This window comes from Hypanus sabinus, chromosome 20 (genome assembly GCF_030144855.1).
Source record: "Hypanus sabinus isolate sHypSab1 chromosome 20, sHypSab1.hap1, whole genome shotgun sequence".
NCBI classification, from domain to species: Eukaryota; Metazoa; Chordata; class Chondrichthyes; order Myliobatiformes; family Dasyatidae; genus Hypanus; species Hypanus sabinus.
Window position 1 is genome coordinate 40,659,007 of NC_082725.1, and position 27,502 is coordinate 40,686,508.

Here is a 27,502-nt window from a genome sequence, read left to right on the forward strand (position 1 = left end):
TCCATCCAGGAGTCTCTTAAAAGACCCCATCGTTTCCGCCTCCACCGCCGCCACCGGCAGCCCATTCCACACACTCACCACTCTGCGTAAAAAAACTTACCCCTGACATCTCCTCTGTACCTACTTCCATGAACCTTAAAACTATGCCCTCTGATGCCAGCCATTTCAGCCCTGGGGAAAAGCCTCGAACTATCCACACGATCAATGCCTCTCATTATCATGTACTCCTCTATCAAGCTATCTCTCAGCCTCCGTCGCTTCAAGGAGAAAAGGCCGAGTTCACTCAACCTATTTTCATAAGGCATGCTCCCCAAACCAGGCAACATCCTTGAAAATCTCCTCTGCACCCTTTCTATGGTTTCCTCGTCCTTCCTATAATGAGGTAACCAGAATTGAGCACAGTACTCCAAGTGGGGTCTGACCAGGGTCCTTATTAGTTGCAACATCACTTCTCGGCTCTTAAAATCAATCCCACGATTAACAAAGGGCAATGCACTATATGCCTTCTTAACCACAGAGGGAACCTGCGCAGCATCTCTGAGAGTCCTATGGACTCGGACCCCAAGATCCCTCTGATCTTCCACACTGCCAAGAGTCTTACCATTAATACTATATTCTGCTATCATATTTGACCTACCAAAGTGAACCACCTCACACTTTTCTGGGTTGAACTCCATCCGCCACATCTCAGCCCATTAATGTCCCATTGTAACCTCTGACAGCCCTCAATACTATGCACAAAACCCCCAACTTTTGTGTCATCAGCAAATTTACTAACCCATGCCTCCACTTCCTCATCCAGGTTTATAAAAATCACGAAGAGTAAGAGTCCCAGAACAAATCCCTGAGGCATACCTCTGGTCACTGACCTCCATGCAGAATATGACCCGTCTACAACCACTCTTTGCCTTCTATGGGCAAGCCAGTTCTGGATCCACAAAGCAATGTCACCTTGGATCCCATGTCTCCTTACTTTCTCAATAAGTCTTGCATGGGGTACCTTAACAAATGCTTTGCTAAAATCCATATACATTACATCTACAGCTCTACCTTATTAATGTGCTTAGTCACATCCTCAAAAAATTCAATCAGGCTCGTAAGGAATGATTTGCCTTTGACAAAGCCATGCTGACTATTCCTAATCATATTATGCCTCTCCAAATGTTCATAAATCTCAGAATCTTCTCCATCAACTTACCAACCGCTGAAGTAAGACTCACTGGCCTATAATTTCCTGGGCAATCCTTACTCCCTTTCGTGAATAAGAGAACAACATCTGCAATCCACCAATGGTCTGGAACCTCTCCCATCCTCATTGATGATGTAAAGATCATTGCCAGAGGCTCAGCAATCTCCTCCCTCATCTCCCACAGTATGTTGGGGTAAATCCTGTCCGGTCCCCTAGACTTATCAAACTTGATGCTTTCCAAAAGCTCCAGCACATCCTTTTTCTTAATATCTACATTCTCAAGCTTTTCAGTCCACGGCAAGTCATCCTTACAGTCACCAAGATCCTTTTCCGTAGTGAATACTGAAGTAAAGTATTCATTAAGTACCTCTGCTATTTCTTCCAGTTCCATACACACTTTTCCATTGTTACACTTGATTGGTCCTATTGTCTCACGTCTTATCCTCTTACTCTTCACACTCTTGTAGAACGCCTTGGGGTTTACCTTCATCCTGTCCGCCAAGGCATTCTCATGGCCCCTTCTGGCTCTCCTAATTTCATTCTCAAGCTCCTTCCTGCTAGCTTTATAATCATCTAGGTTCATATCATTACCTAGTTTTTTGAACCTTTTGTAAGCTCTTCTTTACTTCTTGACTGGATTTACAACAGCCTTTGTGCACCACGGATTTTGTACCCTACCATCCTTTCCCTGTCTCATTGGAACGTACCTACTCAGAACCCCATGCAAATATCCCCTGAATATTTGCCACACTTCTTCTGTACATTTCCCTGAGAACATCTGTTTCCAATTTATGCTTCCAAGTTCCTGCCTGATAGCCTCATAGTTCCCCTTACTCCAATTAAGTGTTTCCTTAATTTGACTGTTCCTATCCCTCTCCAATGCTATGGTAAAGAAGATAGAATTGTGATCACTATCTCCAAAATGCTCTCCCATTGAGAGACCTAACACCTGACCAGGTTTATTTCCTAATACCAGATCAAGTACAGCCTCTCCTGTCGTAGGCTTACCTACATATTGTGTCAAGAAACCTGCCTGAACACACCGAACGAACTCCATCCGATCCAAACCCCTCACTCTAGGGAGATGCCAATCAATATTTGGGAAATTAAGATCTCCCACCACAATGACCCTGTTATTATTACTCCTTTCCAGAATCTGTCTCCATGTCTTCTCCTTGGTGTCCCTGTTACTATTGGGTGGTCTGTAAAAAAAAATAAAAATCACCCAGTAGAGTTATTGACCCCTTCCTTTTCCCATCTTCCATCCACAGAGACTCCGCAGACAACCCCTCCATGACTTCCTCCTTTTCCGCAGCCATGACACTATCTCTGATCAACAGTGCCACGCCTCCACCTCTTTTGCCTCCCTCCCTATCCTTTCTGAAACATCTAAAGCCTGGCACTTGAAGTAGCCATTCCTGCCCTTGCACAATCCAAGTCTCTGTAATGGCCACAACATCATAGCTCCAAATGCTGATCCATGCTCTAAGCTCATCCACTTTATTCATGATACTGATCGCACTAAAACAGATACATCTCAAACCATCAGAGTGAGCGTGTCTCTTCTCTATCACCTGCCTATCCTCCCTTTTGCAATGTCTCCAAACTTTCTCTATTTGTGAGCCAACCTCCCTTTCCTCCTTCACTTCAGTTCATTTCCCACCCCTAGCAATTCTAGTTTAAACTCTCCCCAATAGCCTTTGCAAACCTCCCGCCAGGATATTGGTCCCCCTCAGATTCAAGTGCAACCTGTCTTTATTCTACAGGTCACACGTGCCCCAGAAAAAGGTCCTAATGATCCAGAAATCTGAATCCCTGCCCCCTGCACTAATCCCTCAGCCACTCATTTATCCTTCACCTCACTCTATTCCTATACTCACTGTCACGTGGCACAGGTTCCCAACTCCTGTAGTCTTTTTTCAGGACCTCCTTCCTTTTTCAACCTATGTCATTGGTACCAATATTTACCATGACCTCTGTCTGTTCTCCTTCCCTCTTCAGGATATCTTGGATGTGATCAGAAATATCTCAGACCCTGGCACCTGGAAGGCAAACTACCATCCACGTTTCTTTCCTGTGTCCAAAGAATCACCTGTCTGACTCCCTATCTACAGAGTCCCCTATCACTGCTGCCATCCTGTTCCTTTCCCTACCTGTCTGAGCCACAGGGCCAGACTCTATGCCAGCGGTGCGACCAGTGTTGCTTTCCCCAGGTAGGTCGTCACCTGTAACAGTATTCAAGCAGGAATACTTATTGTTAAGAGGGACAGCCACTGGGGTACTCTCTAGTACCTGCTTCTTGCCCTTCCCTCTCCTGACTGTTATGCACTTCTCTGTCTCATGTGGTCCTGGGGTGACTACCTGCCTATAGCTCCTCTCTATCAGCTCCTCACTCTCCCTGACCAGACGATAGTCATCAAGCTGCAGCTCCAGTTCCCTAACACAGTCTCTAAGGGGCTTTTGTTTTAGATTTTCAATATTGTTAGCTTAAAAAAAATCATGGATTTAAATTTTAATTGGTAAGTATGTGTAAAGTCTCAAACAGTTCACCTTGCCATACAGAGAAGCAAATGTTATAACTAGTCTTAGTGGAACAATGTTTTGCATGTGCAAAGTGGAACTCAACAGTAGTACTGTCAGGAGTCATGTATAGTGCACATGCATTACTAGTGTCTGCCATGAAATGCTTCATTCCAATTCTTAGTTATTGCTCATGGAATGATCTCTTTCCTGAACTTAGTTGTTTCCCTAAATTTATTACGACCATGTGTCTTGTAATATAAAAATACCTTGTTTATAGAATACCTTTCAGCTAATATTGTTCACATTTCTTTGAATATTTGAACTCATAATCCAGACTGAAACATCAGTGTGGTGCTGAAAAAAAACTGAAGGTACCAAATTTGGATAATTTTACACTTTACGTACACATTTTTCAGTGGCTGTGAGGCAGTTATGAATATTCTGACGTTGTGAGCTGGGAATTCAATACAATTTCAATAGTTACAATGAAATCATCTACTTCAGTATTTTAAGTCTGATAATGCTTCCATTGAATTACATTTCTACAATGGGAGGCATCATGGAATGTTCAGCTTTGCGGAGACAAAATAATTCACAAGGATGATCTAAAGTTTCTGAGAATAGATAATCCAGACACCCAAAAATAATGTTATGAGAATTAACTCTCCCAGTACACAAATATCCCAACTATAGGTAAAGCAAATATGCCTGTGACTGTCTGATGTGCTAAGGGACAAAATTAGTTTGATCTGCAAGCTTCCTTGAAATTAGTCACAAAGGTGTTAAATAGCTTGGCCAATGTTGCTTCATTTGATGTAGGCCAGCTATCATTTCTCCAATGTCTTACATTGAGATGATGCATACAAGAACATCTTATGGTCACATCAGTTTGCAAACCATATAATTTGAGAAGGCAGCCCCTTACTGTGTGCAAGTAGCCTTTGTTCTTTAGACAGTACTGTAAGTTTAAAAAGTTGTCCTTTTAATTCAAACTGATTACTGCTTGTAAATTACTTTAAATATTGAAGACTGTTCTCATTCAGATTAATGCCAGATAATTTCATAGTTTCATAATTCCTGAATTCCTATCATCAAGCTTTGTTTTCTATTTACCGCTTATAGCCTCTTAGTCGAAGATGTACCAGTTCAGTTAAAGTTCATGGATTAGAAAATGGCACTCCACAGAATAAATAAGGCTAAGCTATGAAACAGGTCAAAAACAATCCCATTCAAGATGGGTTCTGTTTGTCATTTCCAACAACTAGATTGAAAACAGACCTCAGGGTATTTTGGGGATCATTAACTATAGCTAGTTCTCACCTTCCAGCAGTAAAAAGACTTTACTTGATTAAGTAATAGTGATTTTTATCATTCGGAGACATACACTACAGAAGGTGGTAATAGTATGTAGAATTAAGTTAAGTTAAATATGACATTATAACTCACATGGAAATTGTGTTCAGGGTGAAGATGGACCAAAGGGTCAGAAAGGAGAGTTTGGAAGAACTGGAGTTCGTGGACTACAGGTTAATCTGATTTTACCTTGCCACTGTTAAATTTTTGAGTTTTACTGAGATTTTGTTGTTAAACTGACAGCCAGAGTCAATAAGATGCTTGGCACATCGTCGCTATCAGGAAAATACCGAAGAAATTCTTCTGGTCTCTTGGAAATCCAAAATTAAGAAAGTGTTTTCCATCAGCCAAGGACATAGTTCATGTGAAGTATTTAGTGGGTCTCATTTGAGGATTGTGAACAGTTTGATTGTTTCTGCAAATGAAAGATATCTGCAGAATGTTTATTTATTGGATGTGACAAAATTTTGCTGACAGAAAATAATTTCCTCTTTAATATAAGTACTGTGTGCTTCTAGGAGAGGAGAAGAATAGTTAAAGTGATGGGGTTTTGGGAGAGATATCCTAAACAAGCTGGCTGCTCTAAACTAGATTTGTCAAGCTACTTTTAGAACAGCTTGAAATATAGAACTACACTCCAAATCCAAAATCACCTGAAGCTAGGTAGCTAATCACCAGTACTCACACAATGCTTATGTTGGCTCAATGCTGTAGCTGGTCTTCAAGCCATTATTGACATGACCATTGAGGTATACATGAGGATAGACCTTCCACTCAACATCCATAAGACCAAAAACCTACTCTTAGTTCACCACCTTTCCCTTTCAAAATCAAATGCTCACACCAAGACCCAAGAAAATGTTGAACATTCTGGGCAAAGACAAAAGGAAGAAGAAATTCATCTAACCCTAACCATAATCTTCACCACTGGTCCATCAATACAACCTTTGATCAGTTAAGGAAAAGAGTATTTGAAGACCTCAGGCCTTGCACATAACTCATTCTCTATGTTCCTTGCCTCACTGCACAGTTCTGAGTTCTAGAATCCCTTCAGCAGGCACCTTAAAGCACCAGAAAATATACCAATGATGTGTCTCTGCAAAGTCCTCTGAATTTATTGGAAGGATAGTGAACCAATAAAATATTGGTATCCACTCCCATGTCAACAGGTCCAAATTATATTCTATTAGCTGCATTGGACAAGTCATATTATTCACTGTATGAACACTAGACTCCTGGAATGTAAAATTCCAAATGTAGTAAAGGCTGCAATTAAATTTTCTTGAAGAAATACAAATATCCATTTAATCTTGGGAGATCTCTGGTGCATAATCACTTCAAGAGGATAAGGAGCATTTGTGTTTGCAGTGATAATCTTCTTGTTTTGTATTGGAAGCGCACTGTAACCCAGAGTACTGCATGGAAGGAACATAGTATTTCAGAAATTGCACACTCAAGTGCCCAGTCAAGCATCATCTGTCCCATTTGTGGGTAAGTGTGTGGTTCCCATTTTGGCTCCTGTCTCTCCTCAAACCCACAAAACAAGAGTGGTTGCAAATAATCCTCGATACTGAAAGACTGTTTAAGAAGGAGGAGACTGAAGAACTTAAGAAAAGTTGTGGAGACTGTGACTGTACACAGTGCATAACTTGAGTTTAACTGAAAAGGAAATCTATCACAAAGATGAACTTCATTATGATTTTCTATCCAGCAACCAAGAAGTGAGAGATGCTCTTGCTTTTTGTATTATTTTTTTTTCCTGTTATGTCAAAACGTATGTTTATTTTGGTTCAATTCATGCAAATGTGATACAATTAGGGGTTTAGAGATGACTCACGTGCACTCCATTTCATATTACACAGGGCATGGATGGGATTGATATGGTTGGAAATCCTGGACCAAACGGACGAAAGGTGAGAAAACAAAATGCCAGAAACCAAGCAAATGTTTTATTTTTTTGCTTTCAGTACAAAATTCCATGGTATATGCATACATATCTGATCATCTTCCTAAACCATTATTTTTGCATCAGTCTTTCAGTCATCATGCTTGGAGCCTGTGTAATCCCACTTCCTGTAAAAGCAGATTGGGAAATTTCAGTGCACTAGTGGAGTTGTATAAATGAAAGTTGTTTTCTTGTACTCTATCAGCTTAATTTTAGTGCGTGGTAGATCACATTGATAATCATACACATTTAGAATTCTGTTATCTAGCATAATACTTCTCTGAATATGTGCAGTACATTGCAGATATTAGTCCTAATAATCCATTAATATGCAATGTGTTAGAAATAATTTGGTTCAATCTGGTCTTCAGCATACATATTTATAATATGCACTCGTGAGTCTACTTATTGTCAGTAATAATTCTGTAATATTAACTAATGCATAAACATGATTGGGGAAAGGAACCATTCCATAAAATACAAGGAGGGGATCTTAAACCCTTCTTCAACTGATGTTTCAAGCTTTTTTTTTGTGTAGATGTCCCAGAGTTAGTTAAACAAGGACTGCAATTTCCCCCTTTAAATCTGGACCATTATTTATAAAGGACATCTGAACAAAATAATACATTTGTACATATCAAAAGTAATTATATACAGAGATTATATACATCACTATATTAAGTTCTCCAAATATGGGCAAGCTCCACAAATGTTGGCAATTTCCATCTGTGAATCTCGTCTTAAATAAAATGGCTGTTTTTGCATGAGCAGCCTTTGGGGTAATCAACCACGTGTCAGAATGTAAAGTGGACGTCTCTCTTGATTTCTGTTATTATTCACTGCAGTGACTGACAAGTTTGTCCATAAAGTCAACATCTATCCTATCCTATTCCATTACAATATCTGTAAATATGTATGAAAGTCTAGTGATACATTGCTGAATGAATTTCATTCCATCTGTGCAATCTGATGCTATTATAACAGCATCACATTGATGAGAGTATAACTAGTTGAACAGTACAGTCTAATTTCTTCCCCTTTCTTATTGTTTAAGGGAGAACCCGGATTCCCTGGTTATCCTGGTCCACAGGTAATTGTTGAAAACATTTATGTTTGTAAAAAGATGTATAGTGTATTTTTTTTAAATTTATAAAGGACATGAGAACGTTATCTGTGTAAATTGTCTTCTGAATTTTCAGGGACCAGATGGTGACCCTGGAACTCCTGGTGAAAAAGGCCCTAAAGGATCAAGAGGATGCAGGGTATGTCAATTTGTTTGCTTCATGATTTGAAATTTTTAGGTTTAGTCCCAAATTGACTTGTATAAGGGAGCTGGCAAATCTAACAAAATAAATGTTTTAGAAATCCCTCTGAAATGTTAGATGGTGTATGAATTTACCAATGCCTGATATTCTTTCATCTGCTCCCTCTATTCCCTCTAAATTGCTGTCCACCCAATTTACCCAATTGCTGATAGGTAAAACATATAAATGTCTTCTACATCTTCCAAATGCAACAAGCCATGCTTCTTTAAAGGAGTTGAGTTGTTGAAACATCTTGTGAAACATCAGGCTTGAGGTAAAATTTCTGACACTTACACTCCAGTTGTTGTTTATCAATTAAAGTGTTGTGCCTTGTTCGAGAAGAATAACAAAATTTATATGGAAATCCTTAAATATGTATATATTGCAATATTCTCTGACTGATGTTAGCCACTTCCAAAATTATTTCCTGGTTAAGGGCACCTCCCTCTGGTGCCCCTTCTCCTTCCTTTTTCACCTTGGTCCACTTTCCTCTCCCTATTGGATTCCTTCTTCTTCACACATGCACCTTCTCCACCCATCATGCCCCAGCTTCTCACTTCATCCCCCCAACCCCTACCTTCACCTTCATCTGGTTTTACCTTCCAACTTGCCGGCTTTCACTCCTCTCCCCCCCCCCCACCTTCTTATTCTGGTTTCTACTCCCTCCCTTTACAGTTCTGATCAAGGGTCTCGGCCCAAAATTGATTGATTATTTCCCTCCATAGGTGCTTCCTGATCTGCTGAGTTCCTCCAGCATTTCATGTGTTGCTCTGAATTTCCAGCATTTGCAGCATCTCTTTCATTCCTGGATAAAGCAACCTTAAGAGCTTAAATGCTGTGAAGGTCATCAGAACACAAAATGATTGTGTGAAACTTGGAATATTGATCAAGAAAGAATAATGATTAGATATGTAACACCGATGGGAGCAGAGAGATTTTATAACAAATAAGAATACTTTTTGTTTTGATTGAATAAAGCTTAACATTTCTGTTTAAGGGGGACTCTGGTCAACCTGGTGAGCCTGGAAACCCAGGAGAAGAAGGAGCTCCAGGAACAAGGGTAAGGTACACACTTCGGGATAGATAAATGGAAGCTTTGTTGCTAAGTTATTTCCAGTGACTGATGTGAAATTATTCTCGCCTATATTTTGCTTATATGCTTATTAATAATCAAAATAAAAGAAGAACAGCTCTTGTACCATCACAGATGTCCAAGCAAAGCTAATTAGTCATTTAAATACCATAAGTTCCTAGAAATTTTTTTGGCAGAATGAGAGTTTTCATTCCTTATTTTAGGTGCTAAATCCACTAAGTAGTAATATATACGTATTTACCTTTGGTTTCAATCAAGCTTTTGGATAATTTTACAGATTCTCATTCTTCCAATTGATTCCACAAACCAAGAGAAAAGGTGTTGCAAAAAATGATCTGCTACTTTTGAAACCTATTTATTATAAATCAAGGCCGCTGATGCCTGTGCTTTTATATAGTAGAGACAGCTGCATTCGAAAGCTCTACTAATTGAATAGGAATAGTAAACATCTAAATATATGTTTTTAGTCTGCTCCACCATGATTGGTTCAGTTTACCTCCCTTCAATGAAATATCTTCTCAAAGATCTTTTACCAAGACACAAGAAAGCTCACGACAGGAAATGCAATGGGGCAACATTCTGAAAAATAATTATAATTAGTTATGAAAATAATTTGGCTTGACACAGCTGAGATCACAATCTGGAGTAGGTAGGACACTGTGTTTTCTTGAAGAATGAATGAAATGAATCTTCCTTGCAAGTTAGTCAAGTTTACAAATTGAACTCAACCACATTATAGCAAAAATATGCAAAATGAATTAACATTACATGATCACAGCTAAAAAGTCAAGGTGCAGATAATCCTTCATCTAACTTATTGAAGTTTGCCCTTAGCTGGATTGCTGTAGTTGCAATGATGACATGTTACCCAATTTATTAAGCATATTAAGTGACCTGAACTTGTAGCTATTTGACTATATGGAGAGCTTTCTGTCTATGTGTTCGGAATTCTATGCTGATAAATAATCAAACATGTTGCTTCTGTATCCAATACACTATTTTTTTCTATTTACGGTGAGGAAGATGATAGGTCAAATTTGCAGTCAATGAGATAAGTTAAAGTGTATAGGGAGTCAAAACTGAAAAGAGAGATGAACACAGAACTGAAGGTATTATAGTTTAATGCACGCAGTATACAGAATAAGGTAGATAGATGGTAGGTAGATGTAGTCCAGATAGAGATTGGCAGGTATGACATGGGCATCGCTGAGTCATGCCTGAAAGGTCACAGTTAGAAGCTTAACATCAAAGGATATACATTGTTTTGAAAGGACTGGTGGGTGGGGGGGGGTGCGACTCTGTTGGTAAAAAACAAAATTCTTTACAAAGAAGTGAGATAAGATCAGAAGATGTAGAATCCTTGTGGGAAGAGTTAAGAAACTGGTAGGGTAGAAAGACCCTGATGGAAGTTATATACAGGCATCCAAACGGCAGCCAGGAAGTGGGCAACAAATTACAAAGGGAGATAGAAAAGGTGTGTAAAAAATGCAATGTTGCAATAGTCATAGAGGTTATTAATATGCAGATAGATTGGGAAAATCAGGTTGGTGTTAGATCCCAAAAGAGGGAAATTGTAGAATGCCAATGTGATGTTTATTTTTAGAGCAGATTGTGATTGAGCCCACTAGGGGAATGACAATTTAGGACTGGGTGTTATGTAATGACCCAGATTTGACTAGAATTGCCCTGCATTTTGAGAAGCTAAAATTGGATGCATTAGTGTTACAGTAGAACAAAGTGAATTACAGAGGCATGAGGGAGGAGCTGGTCAAAGTTGATTGGAAGTGGACATTAGCAGAGTTGATGACAAAACAGCAATTGTTGGATTTTCTGGGAGCAATTCAGAAGGTGCAGGAAAGATATATCCCAAAGTGGAAGAAGTATTCTAAAGGAAGGATGTGGCAACCATAACAAAAACTATAGAAAAATTAATGGGAAGGAAAGCTTTTAAAAACCAACAGAAAACAACTAAAAAGCCATAAAAAGAGAAAAGCTGAAATATGAAGGTAAGCTCACCAATAATATAAAATATAAAAGACGATATAAACTGTTTTTCCAAATATGTGAAGAGTAAAAGAGAGAAGAGAGTGGGTAGAAACCACTAGAAATTAATGTGGAGAGGTAGTAATAGGAGACAATGCAATGGCAGATAGAGTTTTAAGATAAAGTATTTTGCACTTGTCTTCATTGTGGAGGACACTAGCAGAGTGCCAGAAATAAGAAAGTGTCAGGGGGCAGAAATGAGTGTCATTGCTATTACTAAAGAGAAGATGCTTGGGAAGCTTAAAATGTTAAAAGTCTGAAGGTAGAAAAGTCACCTGGACCAGATGAACTGCACCCCAGGATTCTAAAAGAAGTAGTTGAGGATATTATCGAAGCATTAGTAATGATCTTCTGAGAATCACTAGATTCTGGAATGGGTCTGGTGGACTGGAAAATTGCAAATGCCATTCCACTCTTCAAGACAGTCAAGGGGCAGAGAAAAGGGAATTATAAGTTGTGTGTGTGTGCGTGTCTGTACTTATTTTAAAATTGCACTGTATCGCTGTCACAAAAAAAAAATTCTGATATGTGAGTGACGATAAACCTGATTCTGATATATCTGTATCATGGACTGAGAGTGCGAAGGGGGCAAGGAGAGGGAATCAAGGTTGGGAAAAGGGGAAGGAACAGGAAGCACCAGAGAGCCATTCTGTAATGATCAATAAACCAATTGATTGGAATCAAATTACCTTGCCTGGTATTGCAGGGCTGGGTGTGCTTGTGCCTATGCCAACCCCCACCACTGGTACTCCTTCTCTGCCACCTGTCCTACATACTTCCTATACTTCCCACACACCACCCTTGTCATTCTTTGTTCCCATCAGATTTACTGATTTGTTCTTAGTTCTTCATTGACAAATAAAAGACAGAGTTAGACAACCTAGCTACGTGCCAAAGACTTTTGCAGAGTACTGTACATGTGATGTCACTTTCAAGGAACATGGATCTGTACCCCAGGCTCCTTTGTTCTAATCCACACCTCAGTGCCCTGCCATTCACTCTCCAAGTATTATTCTGGATTTCCTTCCCAAACTGCAACACTTCACACTTGAAAACTTTAAATTCCATCTGCCATTTTCAGCTTATTTTCACAGGTAGTGCAGGTCTCTTTGCGAGCTTTAATAGCCTTCTCACCATCCACTATGCCTCCATTCTTGGTGTCATCTGCAATGTGTTGTTCCATTTTACCACACTATCATCCAAATCATGAATATAGATGACAAACGACAAGAGACACAGCAGCACTCCCTGCAGCACACCAATATTCACAGGTCTCCATTCAGAGAGACAACTGTCTTCTAACATCCTCTGGCTTTTTCCTTGAGGCTAATGTTGAATCCAATTGACTATTTCATCCTGAATGCCAAGCAACTGAACCTTCTGGACCAGTCTGAGATGTCTCTGACTTCGATATATTATCCAAGAGTCTTTCTTGTCTACAAAACTTCCTGTTTTCTCTCCGGATCTTCACTTTTCCTCTCTTCGGTTTTAAGCCAAAGAGCCAGACTCTGTGCCTGAGATCTGACTGCTGCAGCTCTCCTTGGTAGGCCATCTTGACGAGAGAGACAGGATAGAGTCAATGTATGAATAACCCATTTATGTAGGATGTGAGCAGACTGAAACATTATTTCTGCTGGGATTATCCAATTGTTATTGGGGTTGAATGACCATGAGGTTTGAGATCATTGAAAGAAGATCTCATGAGGAAATATGGTCAGAAATCATATGATGGACCCTGTGCTGATATAGAGTGGTAGGTGAGGGTGCAGACAGAAGTATGAGGAGATACTTTGGAGGGGATGTTTGCCAATAATATAGCAACTGCACCCTTTCCAATACAGATGATAAAGTTGCAGGATTGGTCCTTATAGTGTATGGAATGTAGTGCAGGAAAGTTTAAGACCATGCACTTTGGTAGAAGGAATAAAGCCATAGACTACTTTGTAAATGGGGAGAAAATTCAGAAATCAGAGATGCAAAGGCACTTGGAAGTCTTTGTCCAGGATTCCCGAAAGGTTATCTTGCAGGCTGAATCGGTGGTAAAGAAGGCAATGTTAGCATTCATTTTGAGTGGACTACAATATAAAAGGATGTGATGCTGTGGCTTCATAATGCATTGGCCACACTGCAGATGGAATATTGTAAACAGTGTTGGGTCCCTTGGAGAAGGTGTGCTGGCATTGAAGCAGGTCCAGAGGAGGTTCACAAGAATTATACTGGGAAAGTTAGGGTTAATGTTTGAGGAGTGTTTAAAGGCTTTGGGCCTGTACACACTGGAGCTTAGAAGAATGAGGGGGAATTTAATTGAAACCTATTAAATATTGAAAGGCCTAGATAGAGCGGATTTGGAGAGGATGTTTCCTATAGTGAGGAGTCTAGGATCAGAGGGCACAGCCTTAGAAGAGAAGGATGTCCTTTTATAACAGAGATGAGGAGAAATTTCTTGAGCCAGAGTTCGGCGAATCTGTGGAATTCATTGCCACATACAGCTGCAGAAGCCAAGTCATTGGGTAGATTTAAAGCGGAGTTGATAGGTTCTTGATTAGTCAGGCCCTCAAAGATTATGGGGAGAAGGCAGAAGAATGGAATTGAGAGGGATAATAAATCAACTATGATAGAATTGTGCTGTAGAGATGGGTCAAATAACCTGCTTCTACTCCTATGTCTTATAAACTTATATTCTCAGCAAACTTCTAAAAGTTCAGAAGGGTTAGGTTAGAGTGAGTACAAGGAGACCATCAAGACAGTCATTGTTGTTTCATTGGCGTTAGCAATGACGAATGGGGAACTAACCTTGAGGGCAGGCTTGTGAAATTGTGGAAATTTTGGATTGTGAAATTTAGAGATTTATAAAAATGGCTCATAGATTGGGGGATGAAGACTTAAGACCAAAGATACGGTCATGCAAAACTTCAAAAGACTGTTTTAATTTTCTGCTGTTTCAGGGTTTGAAAGGGTCACCAGGGAAAGCACACATGAGCGTAAGTCATTTCTAAGCATGCTGTTACCCGCAAACTCTTTCCAAAAATATGAATTTTATGCTATCCTCTAGGTCCAGAATTATTCATTTTTCTTTTACAGCCATGTGAACTCCTGTCATATATTCGAAACAATTGCCGTAAGTACCATAGTTCTTCAATACATTGCCACGCTTTTAAAGCAAATTAATTCCTTTTCATTGCTACTCAGCAGAAGACTTTGAAAAGATATAATTTGACACTTATTAATAATAAATACATTAATGTCACTACACTCAAGTTTTAAAACACTGAGGTGGAAAAGTGATCAATTTCCCAGATGACCGCATTTAATTTTTGTTTTAGTGGCTTTTGACTGCTCCTTTAAATACAATCCTAAACAATAGAAACAGAATATTTACACTATTCCATGACGTCAGGTACACAACAGGAACTTTAGCTAGTGTGATCATTTCTGTGTCATCGTTTTTCTTGTGAGATAATATTATGTGCACTGAACACAACTGGGTAAAATAATTCTTAGATGAATGCAAAATGTACTTGTTACTAAAGTTCATCTCCCTAGGGATGTCTTGTCTCTAAATTGTAATGTAGAGTTTATATTCAAAGGAAATAATTAGATTTTTTTCCTTATTTTCCCCTGCCAGCTTGCTGTTCAACAAGTGGGTGTTTTTGCTCTTTTTAAATTTGCAATTGCATTATCTTAATTCATTTATCAAGTCATTATACCTCTATTCTATCACAGGGGAGCTGCACTGTTGAAAGCCTATATTTTCTTGTTCTTGTTGGATTTTGTGCAGGGTGAGGGGATTTTGGGAGGGTGTTTGTGATCAAGTTGCCGTTCTTTTTTTTCTGTGCAGTGGAGGAGAGGGGAGGATGCTGTTTCTCTTTGAATCTGCCTTATGTGGATTTCTTTCTTTCTTTGCTGTCCAGAAAAGATGAATCTCAGAGTTGTATACTTAATACATACTTTGATAAGAAATGAATCATATATAATATATATAATCATATATAACAATCACAGCACAGAAACAGGCCATCTTGGCCCTCCTAGTCTGTGCCGAACTCTTAATCTCACCTAGTCCCACCTACCTGCACTCAGCCCATAACCCTCCACTCCTTTCCTGTCCATATACCTATCCAACTTTACCTTAAATGACACAACTGAACTGGCCTCTACTACTTCTGCAGGAAGCTCATTCCACACAGCTATCATTCTCTGAGTAAAGAAATAACCCCTCGTGTTTCCCTTAAACTTCTGCCCCCTAACTCTCAAATCATGTTCTCTCGTTTGAATCTCCCCTACTCTCAATGGAAACAGCCTATTCACGTCAACTCTATCTATCCCTCTCAAAATTTTAAATACCTCGTTCAAATCCCCCCTCAACCTTCTACGCTCCAATGAATAGAGACCTAACTTGTTCAATCTTTCTCTGTAAATTAAGTGCTGAAACCCAGGTAACATCCTAGTAAATCGTCTCTGCACTCTTTCTAATTTATTGATATCTTTCCTATAATTCGGTGACCAGAACTGCACACAATATTCTAAATTTGGCCTTACCAATGCCTTGTACAATTTTAACATTACATTCCAACTTCTGTACTCAATGCTTTGATTTATAAAGGCCAGCGTTCCAAAAGCCTTCTTCACCACCCTATCTACATGAGACTTCGCCTTCAGGGAACTATGCACTGTTATTCCTAGATCTCTCTGTTCCACTGCATTCCTCAATGCCCTACCATTTACCCTGTATGTTCTTTTTGGATTATTCCTGCCAAAATGTAGAAATTCACACTTCTCAGCATTAAACTCCATCTGCCAACGTTCAGCCCATTCTTCTAACTGGCATAAATCTCCCTGCAAGCTTTGAAAACCCACCTCATTATCCACAACACCTCCTACCTTAGTATCATTGGCATACTTACTAATCCAATTTACCACCCCATCATCCAGATCATTTATGTATATTACAAACAACATTGGGCCCAAAACAGATCCCTGAGGCACCCCGCTAGTCACCGGCCTCCATCCCAATAAACAATTATCCACCACTACTCTCTGACATCTCCCATCTAGCCACTGTTGAATCCATTTTATTACTCCAGCATTAATACCTAACGACTGAACCTTCTTAACTAACCTTCCATGTGGAACTTTGTCAAAGGCTTTGCTGAAGTCCATATAGTCTACATCCACTGCCTTACCCTCGTCAACATTCCTCGTAACTTCTTCAAAAAATTCAATAAGGTTTGTCAAACATGACCTTCCACACACAATTCCATGCTGGCTACTCCTAATCAGATCCTGTCTCTCCAGATAATTATTAATACTATCTCTAAGAATACTTTCCATTAATTTACCCACCACTGATGTCAAACTGACAGGTCTATAATTGCTAGGCTTACTTCTAGAACCCTTTTTAAACAATCTTTGAACCTTTGAATTTGGACTAACACCTCAAATCTTCTATAACATTGGAGTCTCATTCTTGTCACATTATTTAAGGAAGAGTATAAAAATCCTGATGAAGGAATATTAGAGATCTCAGAATTTAGTAGAAATCAGATTTATTTCCTTGGAGCAAAGAGGGCTGAGAAGAGATGTACAAGGTCATAATGGATTTAAAGAGTACAAGAGGAAAGGAGGCATTTCCATTATTGGTTCGCTCAAGGACCATTTCAAGGGGATAGGGGAACATGAGCCAAAATATTTTCATGCAAAATAGTTATGATTTGAAATGCACTCACTGCAAGAGTGGTGAAAGAAAAAAGCATCCAGCACCATCAAATAACATTGTCAGGTTGGGGAAAGCAAGTACACAGTCAATGGGGAGGATTGTGTGAATGTGACTGCATGGCTTATTCTGCACGGTGCTGACATATTGGGCTGGAGGCAACTTGATCAATGTAACATGATTCTATGATGTTATGAAATTGTTTCAAAGAGAGGATATTTCCCTGTCCAATGTGTTATCTAACTGTTAACTATTTAAATAGCAACATTGTAGTTTATAGGGACAAAAGAACAGAACATGTGGGAAAACCTCAGTAAGTCTATGGAATGAAAAAGAGAGTTAACAATTCACATTCAATTCTGAATGAAAGGTGTATACACCATGGATATTGCCTGCCCTGCTCTGTGTTTCTGTTTTTTTCAATGTAAGACTTCCAACATCTACACTTTTTCTTTGGTTTTTCACCTGTAGTTTTTGGGATCTTGCTTGCAAGTTGCTTGTTGGATTTCCTAGAACAGTGGTGATTACATTTCAGACATATTTAATTAGTTTGAAAGCAGTCTTGATGCCATGTAACATGCTACACAAATGCAAGTGTATTTTTATTTTTCTACCTTAAAAGAATGAGCGATTTCTCATTTCAGAAAGCGCTGAGTGCCCTGTTTATCCTCTGGACCTGGTGTTTGCATTGGATTTGTCTTCAGATATTTCTCCAGCTAAATTTAACAGAATGAAGAGGATAGTGAGGGTATTGGTACAGGATCTTAAAATAACCAAAAGTACTTGCCCAGAGGGAGCACGTGTGGCAGTTCTTACCTACAGCTCCACACCAAAAATGTCCATACAATTCTCAGAACACAGGAGTGAGGAGAAAGTTCTGCAATCACTGCAGGATCTAGCTTATGAACGGTCAGCTAGAAGGCAGGATATTGGATCAGCAATGAGGTTTGTTGCAAGAAATACTTTCAAGCATACTCGTGGTGGCATTCTTACCAGAAAAGTAGCAGTATTTATTACTGATGGACCATCTGAAGACAAGTCAGCAATCGTGACCGCAGCTCTCGAGTTCAGTGCCTTGGACATCACCCCAGTTGTCATTTCTTTTGCTGATGTCCCTGACATACAGCTTGCCTTCCAGGTAAATGATACTACCTACTATATTTTACAAATGACACATTTATTTGTGGTCCCCATCACATTTTCCTGTTTAAAGTTTCTATGCTTGCATTTGTAATGCAAATTCCTCTTTCTATCATTGACCCTCATCTGCCAATGGAGCACAATGAAAGGATGTAAATAAGACCATTAGATCCAGGAACAGTATCAAGCCACCTGGTCCATCAAGTTTGTTCTGCTATTCCATCATGGCTGATTGATTATCCCTCTCAATCCCATCCCCCTGCCTTCTCCCAGTAACCTGCGATGCCCTTGCTAATCAAGAACCTGTCAACCTCTGCTTTAAATATACCCAATGATTTGGCTCAGCCACCTGTGGCATTGAATTCCACAGATTCACCAACCACTGACTAAAGAAATTCCTCCTCATCTCTGTTTAAAGGGATGTCCTTCTATTTTGAGGCTGTGCCCCCTAGTCTTAGACTCCCCACTATCAGAAACATTTTCTCCACATCCATTCTATCTAGGCCATTCAATATTTGATACTTTTCGAAGTGATCTCCCCACCACCCCTATCCCCCATTCTTTAAACTCCTTACACCCTTAACCCATGAACTCTGGTTATAGACTCATCCAACCTTAGTGGAAAAACCCTGCTTGCCTTCTAAACCCTTCATAATTTTGTAAACCTTCAAGTTGTAGAAATTATTGTTCTTTGAAATTTTAATGTCCTGTCTTTCCTCCTGAGAAAGGTTGATGATACAAGAACGTTTCGAGTAGCCTCATTGTCAGAACAGCAGCGAAAAGTCCAGGAGCAGTTACGCACAATCCGATTATGCACCTTGTGTTTCGGTATGACTTCATTTGTATTTAGTTGTTAGTATAGTAAATCAAAATTTAACAACAAATACTTACAGAGGTTATGTTTTTCTGCATTGTTGTTATGAAACAATAGGAAAATGGTTTACGTATAAAATTAAAGGTACTTGATCTGTGCAGATTCCCTATATCTAAGCATTCAGATTTCTTCTTTCTTCACAGATATGTGTCAACCAAGGGCCCAATGTCAACACAATATCTCCCCACCTCCAATCTCAATCAGCATGGACATGGCTTTTGTTGTTGATGGTTCACACAATATGAAAACAATGGACTTTGAAAGAATTAAGTATTTCCTCACTTCAATGCTGGATATGTTTGTGATTTCAAGAAGACCAGACATCAGTGATAATTATGCCAGGGTGGCAATGGTACAACACTCACCAGCAGATTACGTCCCTGGTACTGGTCAAAAGCCAGTCAATCTGGAATTTGGGTTTTTGAAGTACAACAGCAAAAATATAATGAAGAAGTACATTAAAGAATCATTTAATAAGTTAGATGGACTCTCTAGGGTTGGCCATGCTATTGAATGGACCATGAATAATGTTTTTAGCAGCAACCCAGTTGCACGCCGTCATAAAGTGATCTTTGTAATACTTGCGGGAGGAACAGGCACTCTTGGCATGGAAAAGCTAAGCATAGTGTCTAAGGAAGCAAGGTGCAAAGGTTTTGTGGTCTTTACAGTTTTCCTTGGGAAGGAAATTGGCGGAGTCAACCTGGATACAACTGTTAGTTTTCCGTTTAACCAACACTTTATTCACCTTGGTCGGCTGCTTGATTCTGAAATGAATTACGCCAAAAGGTTCACTCGGGCCTTCCTGAAAAGTCTCACACGTAAGTTACGCTTAATGTAAAATTAAATTTAAAAACTGACTCTCTATTCACATAGAGAAACTCCTTCTTCTATATTAGCCAGACCTTTGATAATATATTGTTTTATAATTATTTTCAATTTTCTGAATTTGCAGACTTCAAATTCTGCTTCCTTTTGTGCAATGATAGGTACCAAGGGATAAAGGGCTAAGTAGCTCCATCATTATGCTGATTTCCAGCTGTAGCTTGCCCTGGTTAACTGCTCTGTCACATGAGGAATGTAGCAAATGGATGCATGAAATCCAAGACTGAAAACAGAAAAAGCTGGAATTAGTCAGGAGGTCAGAGATTTGGGGTGAAGTTCCTTCATAAAGGACTGGAAATGAATGTGTTAAATTGTAGAGAAGGGAAGGGGAACAGATCAGAGGGAATATTTGTGATAGGGTGAAAATAAATTTGTCAACATAATGATCATTTTGCAAATTGCACTGGACATCAAAGATTATGATTCCTGAATACTTTTAGGTGTATCTTATGGATTTGGCACAGCTGATCATGAAAATCACTTTGAAATTTCTTACATAGAAATGTAGAAAACCTACAGCACAATACAGGCCCTTTGGCCCACAAAGTTGTGCCAAACATGTCCCTATCTTAGAAATTACTAGACTTAACTATAGCCCACTATTTTAATAAGCTCCATGTACCTATCTAAAAGTCTCTTAAAAGACCCTATCATATCCACCTCCACCACCTTTGCCAGCAGCCCATTCCATGCAGTCACCACACTCTGAGTAAAAACTTACCCCTAACATCTCCTCTATACCTACTTTCCAGCACCTTAAAGCTGTGTCCTCTTGTAGCAACCATTTCAGCCCTGGGAGAAAGACTCTGACTATCTACATGATCAATGCCTCCCATCATCTTATATAGCTCTATCAGGTCACCTCTCATCCTCCGTCGCTCCAAGGAGAAAAGGCTGAATTCACTCAACCTGTTCTCATAAGGCACTCTCCACAATCCAGGCAACATCCTTGTAAATCTCCTCTGCACCCTTTCTATAGTTTTCACCAGAACTGAGCACAGTACTCCAAGTGGGATCTGACCAGGGTCCTTTATAACTGCAACATTACCTCTCAGCTCCTAAATTTAATTCCAAGATTGATGAAGGCCAATACAACGTATGCCTTCTTAACCACAGAGTCAACCTGTGCAGATGCTTTGAGCGTCCTAAGGACTCGGATCCAAAGGTTCCTCTGATCCTCCACACTGCCAAGAGTCTTACCATTAATACTATATTCTGCCATCATATTTGAGCTACCAAAATGAACCACTTCACAGTTAGCTGGGTTGAACTCCATCTGCCACTTCTCAGCCCAGTTTTGCATCCTATTAATGTCCCACTGTAACCTCTGACAGCCCTCCGCACTATCCACAACACCTCCAACCTTTGTGTCATCAGCAAACTTACTAACCCATCCCTCCACTTCCTCATCCAGGTAATTATCACATACATTCAAAAAAAATCACCTATACTTGTTATTTCAATTCATAATTTAAGTCAATTAAAATGATGCCCGCAATGTAAACTGAAAAGTTCTCTATCTTGTCCAGGCATACCTGGGCATGCTTAGGCAAGGCAGATGCAGCATGGCAGGACAGGTGTTAAAAAGGCTATAAATTTCCATGAAGGATTTTGATATTTGCAACAGATGTTTCATAGACTAGGAAAGCATTTTGTGGGTCCACAAATCAAGCAGGTCATCAACAATAGGCAATTTGAAAAATTTCTAGTGGGACTGGAAAAAATCGCATGGAAGGAAATCAAGGATGTTGTTGAAAATGCTCTGGGCAACTACAGAGTACCAAACAACGGGCAGACAGCTGGTTGAAAACATGCTTCAAGCATACAAAACCATGAAGTGCAACATGTCACTAAAGATTCCTTGTCTACATTCCTATTTAGCGTTATTTCCTGCAAATCTTAGTGCTGTCAGTGATGAGCATGGTGAAGGTTTGTCCAAGACATTGCAATCACGAACAAACAGTCTCAGGGCAACTGGAATCCATCCCTGCCAGCTGATTATTTTTAGACACAAGTGAGGAGCCCGAGACACTGAGTGCAAATCAAAATCATCAACAAAACATTTTTAGCTTAGTTGAACTATTGCAGAGCATCAGCACCATTATGCAATTAAACACATTATATTCAATAAATTTCATTTCTTGTTTTTTTTCAAATTCCTATGCGATACAAGTAGTCTGAAATTATATTTGTGTTCAGCTTCAAGCAGTCTATCATAAACAAAAAAAATTCTGAAAAAGCAACAAAAGAACTTGTCCAGTGTCAGTTAGAAACAGGAAAATGTTAAAAAAAGAAACAGATTGTAACATCTACAACCTTTTTAAGATGTTGTGGGGCTTCCTCACCCTTCCTCGTGACAGACTGGTGTCCTATCGGGGGAGGATTCTTGTACACTCAGTCGCTTCACACCATGAAAACTGGCATAAGCACCAGCCTGATGAGCCTATAAAGCTCAGGACAAACTTCAACTTTAACTTTGCTCACCCTCTGACTTCTGTGTGTTCTCAGATAACTGGTGAGAATCTCGGTATTTTCTCTTGGTTAACTACCCTCCTTTGGGAAATTGTTCTGGCCATTTCAACACCCTGATTGCTCTCAATACTTGCCCAAAGTCTATTCACGTAGTCAATGATATTGTACCACTTTTTCCACTTCCATAATGCCCTATTCTTATGACCATTAGGAGCGTGAAGACCCACTCTTAGTGATTCAGACACATCTTGATCCCCTCAGCCATTTGATTACTGTAGGGACCCTAAACACAGTTTCATTATTCCTTTTTTTGCACTTTTTATTTGCTTTCACATTTACAATCATTTTTGTCTTTGCACTGTACTGCACAAAACAGCAAATTTCTTGTCTTAATATAAGCTGATAATAAACCTGATTGTGAGCCTGACTCTGAACGCTTGGAGCAATGACTGCAAGATCTGAACCAGTTCTGCAAAATGTTTTAAGGAGAGCAGAATGGATGTTAGAATCAGAATCAAAATCAGGTTTAATATCACCAGCATATGTTGTGAAATGTATTAACTTTGTATCAGCGGTATAATGCAATATAGAAAAATACCTATGAATTACAGTAAGTGTGTGTGTATATATAATAGTTAAATAAGCAGTGCAAAAACTTGTCATGGGTTCAATATCCATTAAGAAATCAGATGGCAGAGGGAAATAAATTGTTTATGAATCATTTAACAATTTATACTAAACAAGTCAGTTCCAGCTTTTATGTAGAGAATATTCCAGGAGCACATCCTTAAACTGCTTTGTTTAAATTATAAGATTAAGACCTGTGGCCTGAGAGACCTTTTTATCAACACTTCCTGATATCTTTAATCACCTTAAAATATCCCAGTTAGACCACCTATTAATCTGATCTCAATTAATTCATGTATCCATTGGTACAGATTACATCATCAGTATTAAGTGTGTCTGTAATCTGCTAAATTGGGCAATAAAATGCATTGCCTCTACTGTTTTACAGGTTCAAGTAATTCTCAAAGGTCTTTGGACTGCAAATGCTTCAGTGCAGGAAATTGAACAGGACTTTATATATTCAGCTTTTATATTTACCTGCTTGTCCTTAATACTTTCACCTGTTCATAAATCATTCCCAAATCTTTGGCCTCTTCCAATGTTTATAACAACTTCCATCATTTATTCTTTTGCTGTCACTCCTGCAGATCTGAATCTATTTCTGCAAACTTCACCTGCACATGATGTCGCAAAAGGAAATACAGCATATCTGGGATTGGGGCCAAGTCTGATGTTTTCACATAAAAACCTTTAGAGCAAAGTCAATTAATCCTAATATATATGTTTCATTACTGATGGCGTTAATTTTGATGTACTCAAAAACAAACATTAGGGATTTTGTTGTGCTTACTTTGTTTTAAAGTAATTTTACTAAAATTTGCTTTTTACAGTTGAAATCAATGACTACCCTCCTCCACAATTAAAGCAGGAATGTTGATTTAGAGCAGAAATACCTGGACGTATAAGGTATGTTTTAAAAGACATTGGTTTATTAAATTTATGCTTAAATCTTCAGTATAAACTCATGGCCTCTTTATTAGATACACTTGTAGACCATTTTGTTAATGCAAGCACACAATCAGCAAATCATGTGGCAGCAACTCAATACATAAATGCATGCAGACATGGTCAAAAGGTTCAGCTGTTGTTCAGGCCAAATATGGAAAAGAAGTGCGATCTAAATGAATTTGACCATGAAGTGATTGTTGATGCAAGACGGGGTATCTCAGAATGTTTTTTATTTAGAGATACTGTGTGAAATAGGCTCTTCCAGCCACAGCCTCTTGCCTAATCACAGTATAACTTACAATGACAAATTGACCCACTAACAGTCTTCAAACTGTTGGAGGAAGCCAGACCTCCTGGAGGAATCACACATTCCACTGGGCAGATGGTCAAACTCCTTACAGGTGGCACTGGGATTGAACTTCCAATTCCGACACCCAGAGCCGGATTGTTAGCATCCTGCTAACTGCTAAGTTATCAAGGCATCTGAATTTCAGATCTTCTGGGGTTCTCACACACAACAATCTCTAGAGTTCACAGAGAATCGTGCCAAACAAAAGAAAGTCATCCAGTGAGCGGCATTTCTGTGGGCAAAGATGCCTTGTTAATGAGAGAGATCAGAGGGGAACGGCTGGATTGTTTCAAACTGACAGGAAGGGAATAGTAACTCAAACAGCCATGCATGTCATTCAATCATTATTTTTTTAATCCCCATTCTCCCACCTTCTCACTGTTTTCTTTAACCCTCAAGGACCTTATTTTAATTAAGGGCAGAGAAGATTTTGGTTCAGACTGATCAAAACATTTAGTCTCATTCCTGTGTGAAGGAAGATTGGTTGACAATTTACCTCCTGTGAAAACATGTTACAAGTGTCTGCCTTTCTGAAAGGTCATAACAGGCTGTAAAAATGCTTTAATATGTTTTGGGGTCTCTGAAGTTGCATTTTAAATATGTTTTTTAAAAATTAAACATTTTTGTTCAATTTGACGTGTTTTAACCAATGCTACAGTGACAACTTTGAGACTCTGTTGCTATATAATAAGTGTACTGGATTTTATGGTAAAAATAACAAAGTTATCAGTTTGTCATAATCAAATCAGAGAGCAACTCCAACAATTACATGTAGAGTTAAACACAGAATTAGAAATTGATTTTCAAGCTTTTCCTATTTGTTCTGTAGTCAACTCACTATCCACATCCATTACCAAAGTACTTGTCAATGGAATGCATTGATTACTCCAACAATAAACCAGTAGTGCTATACAACTGAACTTCTAATGACACGATAGCTTAATTATTCCCAAGCATCTTTTCTTGCAATGGAAGTATGTTTTTGCATACACTCCATCATATTTTAAATGTGTTATCCAATTTTTGCCTTTATCTCTTAATCTCAGTCTTGTTTCCCTTTCCATATTTTAGTTTTTGTATGTGATTTAGCATGAAATAAGTATTCTAGTCAATTCTGTTTTGGTGTTATAGCACACACCAAAAGGTATTTGACCACATTCACACATTTGCTAAATTGTCTGCAGAGAATGCTAAGTTGGTGTGATACATGTTCTTGTGACAAATTTCATAGTCCTTGTTTGGAGATGGATGTAATGATCCCTGCAATATTTTGGTCCATTAGAAAATCTAGTCAGTTATCCTGGGAAAAACAATCCTGCTAAGTCATTTCTTCATTTTATTACAGCTGACTGATCTCTCGACAATGATATGGGAAGATGCTAGGGCTATGACTTAAAGTGGTACTTTGACAATGGTCTGCAAGTTTGTCAACAATTCTGGTATGGTGGATGCGAAGGAAATAAGAATCGATTTAATACCCTTGTAAAGAAATCTGCCTCAAATCACACTAGAAAACATTGTAGCAATTATGTACAATGAATATCAGCAGATGCTGAAAATCCAAGCAACACACACAAAATGTTGGAGGAATTCAGCAGGCCAGGTAGCATTTATGTAAAAGAATGCAGTTGACATTTGAGACCTAAATCGTTCATGAGGACTGATCGGTCTCAACTGTTTACTGTTTTACATAGATCCTACCTTGCCTGCTGAATTCCTCCAGCATTTTGTGTGATGTGCAATGACATAATTGTTTCAGAATCTGTATACTTGAGGGCTCAGTATCCTTATCCTATGAATTAGTCAGAAAATATCAACTTTGACTTGGGCCATGGTTATATTTGAACCTGGAGTGTGGTGGAAGAGAGAAATGTCAGCCAGGAGTCCAGCTAAAGACTAAAATGATCATCCTTTTTGCTGGAATTTTCTGCTTGAGCAAGTAAATAAGAGTAAATGGCTGTGATGCCCATTGTAATTGAATAGCTCTCAGCCATTCAGTGTTGAGACTCATTCATTTGCAATAACTCTTGTAGTACAAGGAGTGCAAGGCTTCAAGAGGAACAGAATTCATTCTATAGGGAAATTGACATAGAAGAGATAAACAAGCATTAAATATAAATATGTAAATTGTATTATTTTATTTGCACAAATTAAAATTTGGCTTTTTAAAAAATTAGCATTCATCTGTTTCCAAAGTGCAAGACCAGTACCTCTGAGTGGTGGATGTTGAAACTTGTAAGTATATACTGCTCATAACTTGAATCTACCTTAAATCTTAATGAGTCCTTAGTGTGCTAGATTCTGTGTCAGGGCATGGAAAAGCTCAGTTAGTAACCAGGATAACTTCATTTCATTAACACGTCTTTGTCATATCATGTAGCGAACTTTTCAGCAAATGATTATACTCAGAATTTGTTCATGCATGTGTTCCATCTACAAAAATACTGTTTTTTGATTTGAAATAAAACAAAGTAACCTAAAGCTACAGTTCCATTTCTATTTCATCATTTCCTGCACACTCATGAACATGATTAGGAAGAAGATGTGCATGTGAATAAAATCATTCTGCCAGCAATGGTAGTCCAATCAAGCAATAGAAATACACATCTTTTAGATGGTTTACAATATTCTGAGGTTATGAAGTGAAAATAGGATTTATTTATAAGTTTTAATTAGGGAAGAAAAGATCAAAAAATTGTCACATGTACATTGGAACAGACAGTGAAATACATTGCTCACATCAAATCAAATGAACAAAAATTGTTCTGGGTAGCTTTTGATGTCAGCATAGCATGCCCACAAATCTCTAACCCTATCTGTACATCTTTGGAATATGTGAGGAAACCGATGCACCCAGAAGAAACCCATGTAAACATGCAGAGAACATAAAAACTCCTAACAATCAATGGTAAGTATTGAACCCTGATCTTGTAGCTACACCTTTGTGCTAACTGCTATGCGACCTGAGAAATTAATTACAGTGTCATAAGGAAGAACAGATTCCTGGCTATTGATCGTATTACGTGATAATTTCCTTGGTCAGGAAT

The 27,502-nt window shown here is 38.8% G+C and overlaps 1 protein-coding gene across 1 annotated transcript in view; it reads left to right on the forward strand.

The window, feature by feature from the left end:
- LOC132378208 (collagen alpha-6(VI) chain-like) overlaps positions 1 to 26,926 on the forward strand; it is a 126,204-nt gene extending 99,278 nt beyond the window's left edge. Inside the window, 12 exon segments of the mRNA XM_059944918.1 lie at positions 5,176 to 5,238; positions 6,928 to 6,978; positions 8,065 to 8,100; positions 8,210 to 8,272; positions 9,312 to 9,374; positions 14,396 to 14,431; positions 14,532 to 14,568; positions 17,808 to 18,301; positions 19,032 to 19,131; positions 19,321 to 19,995; positions 23,989 to 24,064; positions 25,801 to 26,926. Coding sequence (XP_059800901.1) covers positions 5,176 to 5,238; positions 6,928 to 6,978; positions 8,065 to 8,100; positions 8,210 to 8,272; positions 9,312 to 9,374; positions 14,396 to 14,431; positions 14,532 to 14,568; positions 17,808 to 18,301; positions 19,032 to 19,131; positions 19,321 to 19,995; positions 23,989 to 24,035 — 1,665 coding nt within the window. The 3' untranslated portion in view covers positions 24,036 to 24,064; positions 25,801 to 26,926.
- The last annotated feature ends 576 nt before the right edge of the window (positions 26,927 to 27,502 follow it).